This window comes from Poecilia mexicana, unplaced genomic scaffold (assembly GCF_051168715.1).
Source record: "Poecilia mexicana isolate PSO_F unplaced genomic scaffold, ASM5116871v1 scaffold_12, whole genome shotgun sequence".
NCBI classification, from domain to species: domain Eukaryota; kingdom Metazoa; phylum Chordata; class Actinopteri; order Cyprinodontiformes; family Poeciliidae; genus Poecilia; species Poecilia mexicana.
In genome coordinates, this window is record NW_028263381.1 from 27,703,098 (window position 1) to 27,714,043 (window position 10,946).

A 10,946-nucleotide genomic window follows, 5' to 3' on the forward strand; every position below is an offset into this window, starting at 1 on the left:
TGACTCAAGCAGGTCTGGTTATTGAACCGGGTCCAAAAGAACTCTGGGTAACCAAGTCGAAGTGCTTTCTGGTCTGAAACTTGCATTTGGACCCACTTCAAAGTTCTGAGTTCCCACTGAATGTGTGTCGGATGTTCTGATTCTGCCGGGTCTAAAGTTTTGGACTGAACTCCACTGAGGCGGTTCTGATCCGGATCCTTCATTTAGCAGGAAGAGTCTCAGGCTCCGGCCCCTCCGAGTCTCCAATCAGCAAGACAACAACCAATCAGACAGCAGGAAATCAAACAGGAAGTGACAAAACAGGCAGGTTTCATGTAGAACATTAAAAAACGTTTAATATGAAGGATCCAACAGGAAACATCCAACCTTTCACAATAAAACCAGTATTGTTTGTGTCATGTTACCCCTAGGAAGGCCCCACCCCTCCTGTTGGCACCCAGCCTACAGACTGAGAGCATTCTGGGAAATGAAGTCACCATAAAAAAGTTTTTACGGACTTTCAAATTAAAAGTTTGGCCAAAGAAACTTTATTGAAGAAACGGACGTGAACACTGATGTTGTCATCCTGCAGCTATTTATACATAATTTGAAAATGAAGGGGAAGTCAGACTGTCAAAATAAGAGCGCTCAGTGATCACCTGCGGTACCGCCCCCTCTCCTTGTCTCTCTCTCTCTCCCTGTCTCTGTCCCTCGCCCGCTCTCGCTCGCGGTCGCGCCGCGGCCCGCCGCGCTCTCTCTCTCGCTGCCGCTCGCGCTCACGCCGGCTGCTCACCACCGCTTGCGTGCGCCGCAGGAAGTCATCCACTCGCATGTCGTAGTCGTGCTGCAGGACAGGAAACAGGAAGTCAGACCCAGCAGGTTCTGATCTGGATCATTTTAGAACCGGATCAGAACTCACCGGGCTGGACGCGAAGGCGCGGTGCTGTGGCACGCGCTGCTTGTCTCTGAAGCGAGGGGGCGGAGCCTCGTGCGGCGGCAGGGAGGGGTGGTGGTGGTGGAAGGCCTGGTGGGGGGGCGGCGGGGGGTGGCTGTGGTGGTAGTAGGGGGGGTGGTGGGGGGGCTGCTGCTCCACGCCGGGGTACGCCGCCTGTCCACACAAACAGGAAGGGTCAGCTGGTCGGGGGCGGGGCTTAGAACCAGTTCCCTAAAGCCGTTTTCGCACTGCAAGGAACGGAACGGGTTCAGAGTAGGGCCGACCGTGTTTGCATTAGAACTTTCAACCCGGTTCCACCCGGCCCGATTGGAACCACAAGAGCTGTGGTTCCAATCGGGCCGGCCAAGCGGGGCTGCTTAGAACCAGCAGCTGATTGGTTTAGAGTCAGACGTTGGTCGGGTCCAGCTGGCTCTCACTAAACTGTTCGTACTGTAAGAGTGCTCTTTTTAATAGTTTTATTTTTAATTTGCGATGAATTCCTCCCATATTCTGCTGTTACCTGGTCCCATGATGAGGTCATGTTTTTCCTCCGTTTACTCGCTGATGAACAGAACCAACTGGATCGGTCAGCGAGGAAAGAGACTACATGCATCGCTGAGGAAAAGGCCGCTACATGGAAACCGTTTAGTTTCAAACGTGATGACGTCACAGCTTCGATGGCGCCCTCAGTTATACGCAAACACAACAGGGCTGCAGCACGAGTGGAACCGGACCGAGGCGTGCCGGTCCGGACTCTGCAGTGCGAAAACGGCTTAAGGGAGCGGGCTCATGGGAACCAGCAACCAATCAGAACACTCTAATTTAACTCTTCTCTGATTGGTCGAATCGAAACCAGTAAAACGGCCCTGGCCCCGCCTCCAGGTGCACCTGCCAGGTGAGGTGGCTCAGCAAGCTAGCATGCCTGATCCAATCAGAACCAAGAACCATACCAGAGTCTGCCATGGAGCCGGGGGCCCCACATTGTGGTGGTAGTCCCTCATGTAGTCGTAGGACTGAAACAGGTGAACACAGGTAGACGTCATACAGGTGAGCGCGCCAACATCATGCTGCAGAGGCCACGCCCCCAGACTCACCCCGTTCAGGAAGACGTCTCGTCTCACACTGGAGAATCTCCTGCAAGAAGGAACATCACATCTTACTTTCTACCCGAAACTGAGGTCCCGCCTACTGCCAGGTGAGTCTCACCTGTCCACCGGCTGGCTCCGTAGGTCTGGGATGAATCCTGGTGATGAGTAACAGTTAATGACAGCTTAGCGGGTAACATTTACCTAACAGGTGAAGAGGCTGAGCTATTTAGTTAGCAAGCTAAACTAGCATGCTAGTAGGCATGTGAACAGGTGATCTGCACCTGGCCGCTGGTTGAAGTCGGGCGGGCCGTCGGCTCGCGGCCGCTTCCTGCCGTGAAGGTCATACTCTTCAGGTCGACGCCTACGTGAACAAGTCCACAATTAAGACACACACACGCGGACATAATCACACACACACACACACACTCAGCCTCACACACATCGAGGCAGGTACAGTATTCCCTGAGCGTCGTCTGCAGGCGCCTGAGCAGGGAGGCAGGATCAGAGCAGCCAGGTGCTGCTGCTGTCGTCATGGTGATGAACCCTGGTACATTACCTGCTGCCGTTCTGATCCTGTCACCATGGCGACAGTTACCCGGTCCACAGACCCGCGCTCAGGTTAGCGTCCTCCCAGTGACGGTCCTGCGGTCGGGTCGGTTCTGGTTCTGACCCTGGCTCTAGTCACACTCTCACTCACACAGGAAGGAAACAGAAGAAAGCCTCTGGAGGGCGACATACCGCTGCTGGAGCCGTTAGGGAAAACTAACAAACAGTTCCTCATCACGTCCATTACAGACCCTCTTATTTTGAAAGGGTGATGGTGATGATGATGGTGCAGTCCTGTTAATCAACACCGAAAGCCCCGCCCCTTTGAGCCAAAGCCCCGCCCCCTCCATACCAACAGTCCTGAACACAAGCAACCAATCAGGGCGTTCCGGCGTCCGTTGGCTCCTCCCCCGGGCGCCAGATCAGTCCATCAGCCCCCCTCTCCCCCCGACAGTCTGCCCCAGCAGGGGGGGTAGGAGGGGACAACACTGTCCTTGAGGTGGGGGGGGCCCTGCTGTCAGTCCAAAAGTCTTTCGTTTCTGTGATTTACCTCACAGAAAGCCAGGAAGCCCCGCCCCCGGCCACGCCCACCTGCTCAAAGCCAGAAACAGTTCCACCCCCCTCCCCCCATCAGTCCATCGTCCTTTTATTCTGAAAGGTCAGCCACAGTCCGACTACCCGCCAAACAACTTCCTGCAAAGACAAAATTTCATCATGAGAGAAATTCCATCCTGCGCCGCTCTGCCGCCGCCATCATCAGCAGGCGGCGCTCCAATCACACATCAACTCCTCAATCTGGTGACCTCATCACGCCGCCGAGGAACTACTTCCTGCCTGACTCAAAGCTTCAACCAGAACGGCGCAACAACAGAGCGGCGCCGTGTCCGTGGTCCGGCAGCAGGTGGCGCCGTGTTGCAGCAGCAGAACAGGAAGCGGGGGAGGAGCTCGGTGATTGGCTAACCTTCCCGGCTCGCGCTGCGGCGGGCGGCCGCGCGGCCGCAGCTCTGACGGCGTCTGGCCCTTCTGACGCACGCGCCGCGCCACGTGGTGCACGTCCACGCTCTCGTCCAATGGGAACAGGGCGCACAGCTGGGCACCCACCTTCGGCTGGATCTCCTGCAACAGAGCGCAGGGTTGGAGAGGAACCGGGTCCAGAGCTTGGACCGGAACCAGAGCCTGGACCGGAACCGGGACCGGAGCCAGGACCTTGACGGGCTCACCTGGCCGTCACGTCCGATCTTCACGGGCTTGTTGTCGTTCCAGGGGTTAAACAGGTGAGCCGTCTTGATAAAGGGCAGCTCCCTCCTGCAACACAGGGCTGTCAGAACCGGGTCCATCCAGAACCGGGTCGGTCCAGGTTCCGGAAGCAGCTGACCTGCAGAGCCAGTCGATCTTGAAGACTCCGCCCAGCATCTTGGCGTTCATCCCGGCAGGAAGAACCCAGTGGATCGGAGAACCGTCATGGTGCGACTCTGACGACAGGCGAGCAAAACCTGCAGGAAACAGGAAGTCAGAGCCATGGAAACAGGAAGTCATAGCGATGAGGAGGAATCAGGAAGCAGATGAAGGCACCTTGGAACTTGCCGCTCTCCCTGACGGAGAAGACGAGGATGACGCTTCGCGCTGACTGGAAGGCGGCGTTCAGTTTCTTCTCGTTGACCGGCAGCGTGGACCAGACGCCCTGCAGGCAGGACACGGTTGCCATGGAGACAGAGCACAGTAATCAACATTAGTGCACGGCGGTGGCGCCGCCAGCACAGGGGGCCGTGGACCGACCTTCGCCTTGGCCAGGGAGACGTTCTCGTGGTTGTTGCTCTTGATGAGGAAGAAGCGGGCTTCCCGCAGGATGTAGCGCAGCTTGCTGGTGGGATCTGCAAAGACATAAGTGCGTTCAGGCAGCGGGCCGAGTCGGTACCGCCGGGTCAGTACCACCGGGTCTGGAAGGTTCTTACTCTCCATTCCTTTCCGAACGGCTCGAACCGACGACGACAGCTTCTCTCGCTTCTTCTCCGACCCTTTCAGAATAAAAGCCGAGCACTGATTTCAGAATAAAAGCACAGCACCGATTTCAGCTGCTGAGGTGAACGGCGGTCGTTGCCATGGTTACCTGAGGCTTCGGAGGCGGAGCCTGAGCGTCCTGACTCTCCGTCAGAGAAACTGACGGAGGAGGCGGAGCGAGAGTCGCCGGCCTCGCTGCGCGTGTCGTAGTCGTTCCCATCGCCATGACGCTCATCATATTCATCCTCCTCCTCATCTTCATCCTCCTTCTCTCCCTCCTCCTCCTCCTCCTCTTCCTCCTCCATGCCCTCCTCCCCCTCCTCCTCCTGATTGTCCTCCTCCTCTTCCTCCTCCTCGTCGTCGCCGTGCGAGGCGGCGGGGGAGGAGCTTCCCGACGCCGGCTCTGAGCTGTACTCCGCCTCCTCCTCTGATTGGTTGTCTTCGCCGTGAGGGGAGGGGCTCACTCGCCTCTCGTCGCGCCGCAGCTTCTAAACACAAACAGGAAGTGAGCGGTGACATGAGCGGCAGGCGGCGCGCTCAGGGTGAGGGTCGTTACCCGGCTCAGAGCCTCCACGCCGCGCTGCGACTCCCGGCGCCGATCGTCCTCCGCGCCGCGACTACGCGGGCCCTCTCGGGCCCCACGCCGCCCCTTTCGCTCCTCATAGTACTCGTGATGGTAGGCGGTGGCGTGGCGGCGCGGGCTGGACGGCTTCTTGGAGCTCAGCGCCCGCTTCCCAGAGGACCTGGAGGGGGCGTGGCCTGACGAGGGGCGGAGCCTCTTCACGTCTTGGCTGTCCGATCGCTCGCTCTTCCTCTTCACTCCTGAGAGAGAGAGGACCTGCTGCTGTGACATCATCGCTTACAGTGGCATCATGTGAGGTCAGACTGAACCGATCCAGAACCAGAACCAGAACAGAGTCCAGGCTCTGAGGGAGGCGGTTCCGTACCTTTCTTGTCACTGACGTCGCGCTCCGTCTCCGGATTGTAGAGCTCGTCGTCCTGATCCGGCGCTTCGGTCAGAAGATCCTCCAGAACGTTCAGTTCCCCGTCTGAAACAGAACCGAGACGCTGAGGACGTCCAAGAGACGGGGGACAGAGACACGGGGGGACAGAGAGACGGGGGGGGACAGAGAGACGGGGGGGGACAGAGAGACGGGGGGGACAGAGAGACGGGGGGGACAGGGTGGACAGAGAGACGAGGGGACAGAGACACGGGGGACAGAGACACAGGGGGGACAGAAAGACACAGGGGGGGACAGAGAGACAGAGACACAGGGGGGACAGAGAGACACAGGGGGGACAGAGAGACACAGGGGGGACAGAGAGACACAGGGGGGACAGAGAGACACGGGGGGACAGCTTTTTCCTCTGGTGACGGTTTTGGTCTTGGACCAATCAGAGGCCAGCTCAGGTGTGCGTATGGACCCGTTAGCTGCTATTGCTAACAGCCACTCAGCTTTACCTGACTGTGCGTTGCTGATTAAAGGTAGAGAGAAACGAGCGGCGCTGAGGTTGGTTCCTACCTCAGAATGAAACGTTTCTACTTTAGTTATAACTGAACTTTAAACCAAAGAATGACTTTTCATCATATTGTTATATTCTAACTTATTTTTACTGTTGAATTAAGTGACTTTCAGTCCAGTCATCCAACCCATTGCTCTGGTTTGGGGGATATATTTGGGTTCATTATTTTGAAGTGAACTTCATGAATATTATCTGATCATTGATCTGGAATTATGACCCTAAATAAAACCGACAGTCTTCACTCTGCCTCATGCTGGGCTGGCGTCCAGAAAGAAGCCAGACTGGAATCTTTTTGCCTTGAAAAACAAAATTAAAACTACAAAAATAATCTAATTAAAGACAGAACAACTATTCCCGGAGCTGGACCTCACTTTAAGCCCGTCTGAGGGACGTCGAGGACGCGTCCGGACAGGAACATGTCTCCAACAGTATTTCCTAATTTTTTTTCCCTTCATGTTCCTCCAGCTATGCTTTTCAAAATAAAATGTAACTAATGAGTCCTGTCAGTGATTGTTGGGTTGGACGCCGCGCTGAGTCAGGAAGCGGAGCTGTGCGGCTAACTGCTAGCACGTTTCACAGCCAGCAAAATGTTTCCACTAAAATATATAAAGGAAGTCGGCTAACATGAACCCGCGCTGCAACTTTGACAGATTATCAGTGGAGCAGGTGCTTAACTTAGCGAACCAATCACAGCGGGCGTTCAGGTGATCGCTTATTAATGATCAAAACATGAAAATTCAAAAACAGAAAACTAGCAGACTGGGGTTTTAAGCACTTTGTCTGAAATGTTTTTTGTGTTTATGTTCCTGATGTAATCTGTGGGCTCATGCAGCTGTTGCCATGGCAACGGGTCTGCATGTAATGCTGGTTAAAACAGAGAAACCAAACTGTCTATAGATCTGCATGCAGAGAGAATACAGACTTTACACATTCAAACATCTCAGCTTTAACTTAAGTCACATTTAATAGAAACTGGATGATGAATATGGGGCCATTTTTGGCTCCTGCAGGTTCACATCACTCGCTGCAGCGGCTAACCGGCCAATACAGCAACATGTGGCTCCTCTGCTCCACAACAGAGACATGAGCAGCAGAATCACAGCCGACACAGAAAAACATCCGAAGATGAATTAAAACCTGTCTTATTGTATAATTTTACAGTAAAGACATGTTTGCTACATTAAAGATGCATCATATCTGGTCTGCTGTGGAGGGTTAGGGTTACAAAGCCCAGTCATTTGGCTCACACGGTTATTCTGCTTTTAATATCACTTTGATTTTTATGAATCTAATGTTTGAGCATTTCATAAGATCAGGAAATAAAAGGAAACTATATATTGTGATAATTCTTCTCAGAAAATGTTACTGCATTTTGTAACTATTTTGAACTGTAAACAACCACTGAGCAAATATAAACCATAAAATAAAATATGACGGAAAAGTTCATTTTTATAATGTCTCACCAACTGAGACATTATATGGATTCATGAGGTGACTGATGTTTTCACATATTTATATCTCTCAGTATGTTTAATACCTGATAAAAAGTTATTTTCAAAAAGCCTCATCAGGACGTATACCCCAACTTATTGAATAAGACAGCATGGCATTCATATTTAAGTTTTGGTCTTAGAAAAATGAAGCAGCTTCCAGCAGCTGTGGGTGCATAGCGCCCCCTGTCTTCCCCACCAACGTCCTGCACAGACTCTGCCTTGTTGAAAGTCCTGCTGGTCGGGAGATTGGCCGCATTTATGAAAGTTTATTTCTGTTCTGTAGACGAACCATATCTGAGTAGTTCATTAAAACTGACCCACAGCGTTCAGCAAAGAGGGACAATCAATCAGCAGATTATAATCCGATTACAGCAGAGCCTACTGGCTGATACTGAGGACAGTACAGGTCAGAGTTTCTCATCCTGGTCCTCAGGCCTCCCTGTCCTGCATGTTTCAGGTGTTTCCCTTCTGCCACACCTGGATTCTGTCTCTGGGTGATTAACAGGATCTGCAGCACCTGATGGTCATGCAATCAGGTGAATCAGCTGTTCTGGAATAGAGGCTCATCTGAAACATGCAGAGCAGGGGGGGGGGGCTGAGGACCAGGGTGGAGAAACACTGATGTAGATCAACACCAATTTGATGACTGATGCTTTAGATGGTCAGAGTGGGTCCTGAGGGCCGGCGTGCTGCATGTTTTATTCTCTCCCTGCTGGTAGAATCAACCTTTTCAGCAGGTCAATGTTCTTCTTAGGCCTCTAATGAGCATCATTGGATCCAGGTGCGTTAAACCAGGGAGAACTAAAACATGCAGGATGCAGGTGTTCGTTTACCTGTGCTACCCGTAAATCTGTCCTACCTTGTGGCGATGCTACGTCACAATCTGCTGACTCAGCAGATTTCTTATCCTACCTGTGGACATTTCACTTCATCACAGATTATGGTCAGCTTTATTAATTTTTGATATACCTGGCTTTCATTAAGCTGCTGTATTGGTTCATGTTTTTAGTTTACTTTATGGGCAGCTTGTAAATACATTTATGGCTTTAGTTTGCTGTCTGCAATGTCATTAAACAAGTTATTGTTTGGAGGTTAATCAGGACAAAATACATTGTTTTGTGGCTATTTTTTCCCTATATTTTAAAATATTTTAGTTTAATTACACTCTTATTAAACTTTGCTAAATACATGTTGGTAGCGATACTGACTGAAGCTGTAATATCAGTGTACATGAATCATATCCTATCATTTCAGGTGCACAGTGATCTGTGCAGTTTGGTGGACACATTGTGGCTGCATTTAATAAAGTCTGTCATACAACCTATTAATGCGCAAAAGAGAGTTGCGGTGAGTTGTATTTGTCTTTAATTCCAATAAAAACCTCTTTCCCCTGTCTGATATCGTTTTATTCTTACAAACACCAATGTATTTAAAATACTTTTAACAGGTAGGATATTCTCATAAAATAATTAGTGCAAACATCTATAGGTTTTCATTTTAAAAGAGTAGGATATTCAGATGAAGGAAGTGATCTTCTTGTGGTTTCATTGTGTATATAAATTGTTCCAATGCTAAGCTAAGCATAACTCCTAAGCTTCCACTTCAGTCACTCAGATAATGTTATCCAATGCATTAACATTAACGACCTGCTGTAGTTTTCTGTTTGTAAACATGACGGTAGCAGTTTTGAACGGGTAGCACTGACAGATACTTAGTTATCTATCCATGCTACCATAGGAAAATCTGACGAGTGTTAAGAAAATAAATTTAAAATAAGCTAGTTTTAAAACTTAACATGTCTTTATTGAAATAGCCTAATTATAGTTTTAAAATCAGTAACGTATTCTGGCCTATTGACCTTTATGTTACCTGTAGTCACAGCAGATGGTTTGCTAAGATCTTTTGAACTGCCTTTTGTCTGTGTGGGAAACAATCAGGAGAAGTTCCAGCTTTTCACACTCATATGTGAAAAGCTGAAAACAGCAGGAGTTCCTGGCTTTAGAGAGGGTCAGAGATAGCTCCTGGTTGGATGAGCAAAGATACGCCTTATTTGAATAAATTAAAGATAAGAATATGCCTTTTACTATAAAACTTTCTACACAGAAGTAAATTAGATTTGTTCTTGCAATTCTCCAAAGACGTCTTTGCTTTTTGTTTGTCGTTTCCATCTTTTGTCTTTTTCCCTTTCTCAGGTAAATTCATGTGTTGTTTGTGCTCTGAGGTCTCTGATGTTATGTGATGTGCTTTCCTGGTGATAGTATGCATCAGTCTTGAATAAATGCTGATTATTGTGACGCTGTCATCTCTGTGTGGCTTTTATTTCCACGCATGGAATCACTGAATCCGGGAGCACAGGAGAATATAACGAGCCAGAAGTTAATGATTTTATTCTCTTAACACGAGGTAGCACAGATAGTCAGAACACCGGCCCTCCAGGACCCACTTTGGGCATCCCTGGCTTGAATCTGGAACTAACTCAAAATACCCAACTAGACGTGTTCATGACTTTGTGGTGGCCAGTCACATTTACCAAAGAAAACGACAATATGTGAATTAAGAAGCTAATATTTTTTATTACAGGTTGCATTATATATCAAGTTGTGTTAGCGCGGAGCAATTTCAGGTTAGGTGGTCCATGAGTGTTTGCTATCTGATCCTCAGCCTGAAGAAGTTAGATAAACACTGCCTTAGAGAGAGAATCACCTCTAGAAACGGATCATTTTCTACAGATGAACTGAAGCAATCAGGAACAAAGACGCCGCCGTCTTGCTAATGCTAATAGCGTCCATTAGCTGCTAGCACCTTTAGCTCCGCTGCTGGTCAGTGATTCTCTTGTGTGCACCGTCAGGTATACATATCACGTAGACATATTGTGAATTTCGCGGGTGTTTGGTCAATATTGATAAATAAATACGTCACCGTGATGCTAATGCTAATGGCTAATGGCCTACCTTTTTCCTCGCGCCGGTCGGCCGCCATGTCGCGCTCAGTGACGTTCTCCTGTCTCAAGAGGAGAAAACTGAGATGGACTGACTGGTTTTACTGGAAATAACACAAAACCACCTAGAAGACCAGTTAGACCATCTGGAGGAGCCAAATGGCCAACTGCGTCTGCGGCTGGCGCTGCTGCTTCTTGTTGTGGAGATAATGGCATAAACAACGACGTGGCGCATTACCGCCACCTACAGGTGAGGAGGATTAGGACAAGCAAGGCTTACAAACAAAACTTTATTCTTTATCAGCCCAGTTACAAATTAAACATGTCTTTACATATCAAATAAGCATTCTTTCATATTCAGTATCTATGTTATAACTGGCTCATTGTTTAGCATCCAGCTGTTAGCTTTCGTTCTCACAGCTTTTCTGATCCGCTCCCTTTAATTA

The 10,946-nt window shown here is 50.0% G+C and overlaps 1 protein-coding gene across 3 annotated transcripts; it reads right to left on the reverse strand.

Moving 5' to 3' along the window:
- Positions 1 to 308: 308 nt before the first annotated feature.
- Positions 309 to 10,725, reverse strand: ythdc1 (YTH N6-methyladenosine RNA binding protein C1). Of its 3 annotated transcripts, none has more exons than XM_014972055.2 (16): positions 10,514 to 10,725; positions 5,493 to 5,594; positions 5,102 to 5,367; positions 4,655 to 5,030; positions 4,500 to 4,562; positions 4,324 to 4,418; positions 4,120 to 4,228; positions 3,923 to 4,040; positions 3,768 to 3,852; positions 3,509 to 3,663; positions 2,283 to 2,362; positions 2,120 to 2,156; positions 2,008 to 2,047; positions 1,864 to 1,926; positions 899 to 1,087; positions 309 to 823 (listed from the first exon to the last, which is right to left on the reverse strand). In XM_014972055.2, the coding sequence occupies exons 1-16, from the start codon at positions 10,539 to 10,541 to the stop codon at positions 635 to 637; spliced, it is 1,995 nt and encodes a 664-aa protein (XP_014827541.2). In that variant the 5' UTR covers positions 10,542 to 10,725; the 3' UTR covers positions 309 to 634. The 3 variants fall into 3 exon arrangements, with proteins under 3 accessions (XP_014827541.2, XP_014827540.2, XP_087867404.1); XM_014972054.2 differs by having other exon boundaries at positions 4,655 to 5,033; XM_088011278.1 differs by having other exon boundaries at positions 4,324 to 4,562; positions 4,655 to 5,033.
- Positions 10,726 to 10,946: the final 221 nt, after the last annotated feature.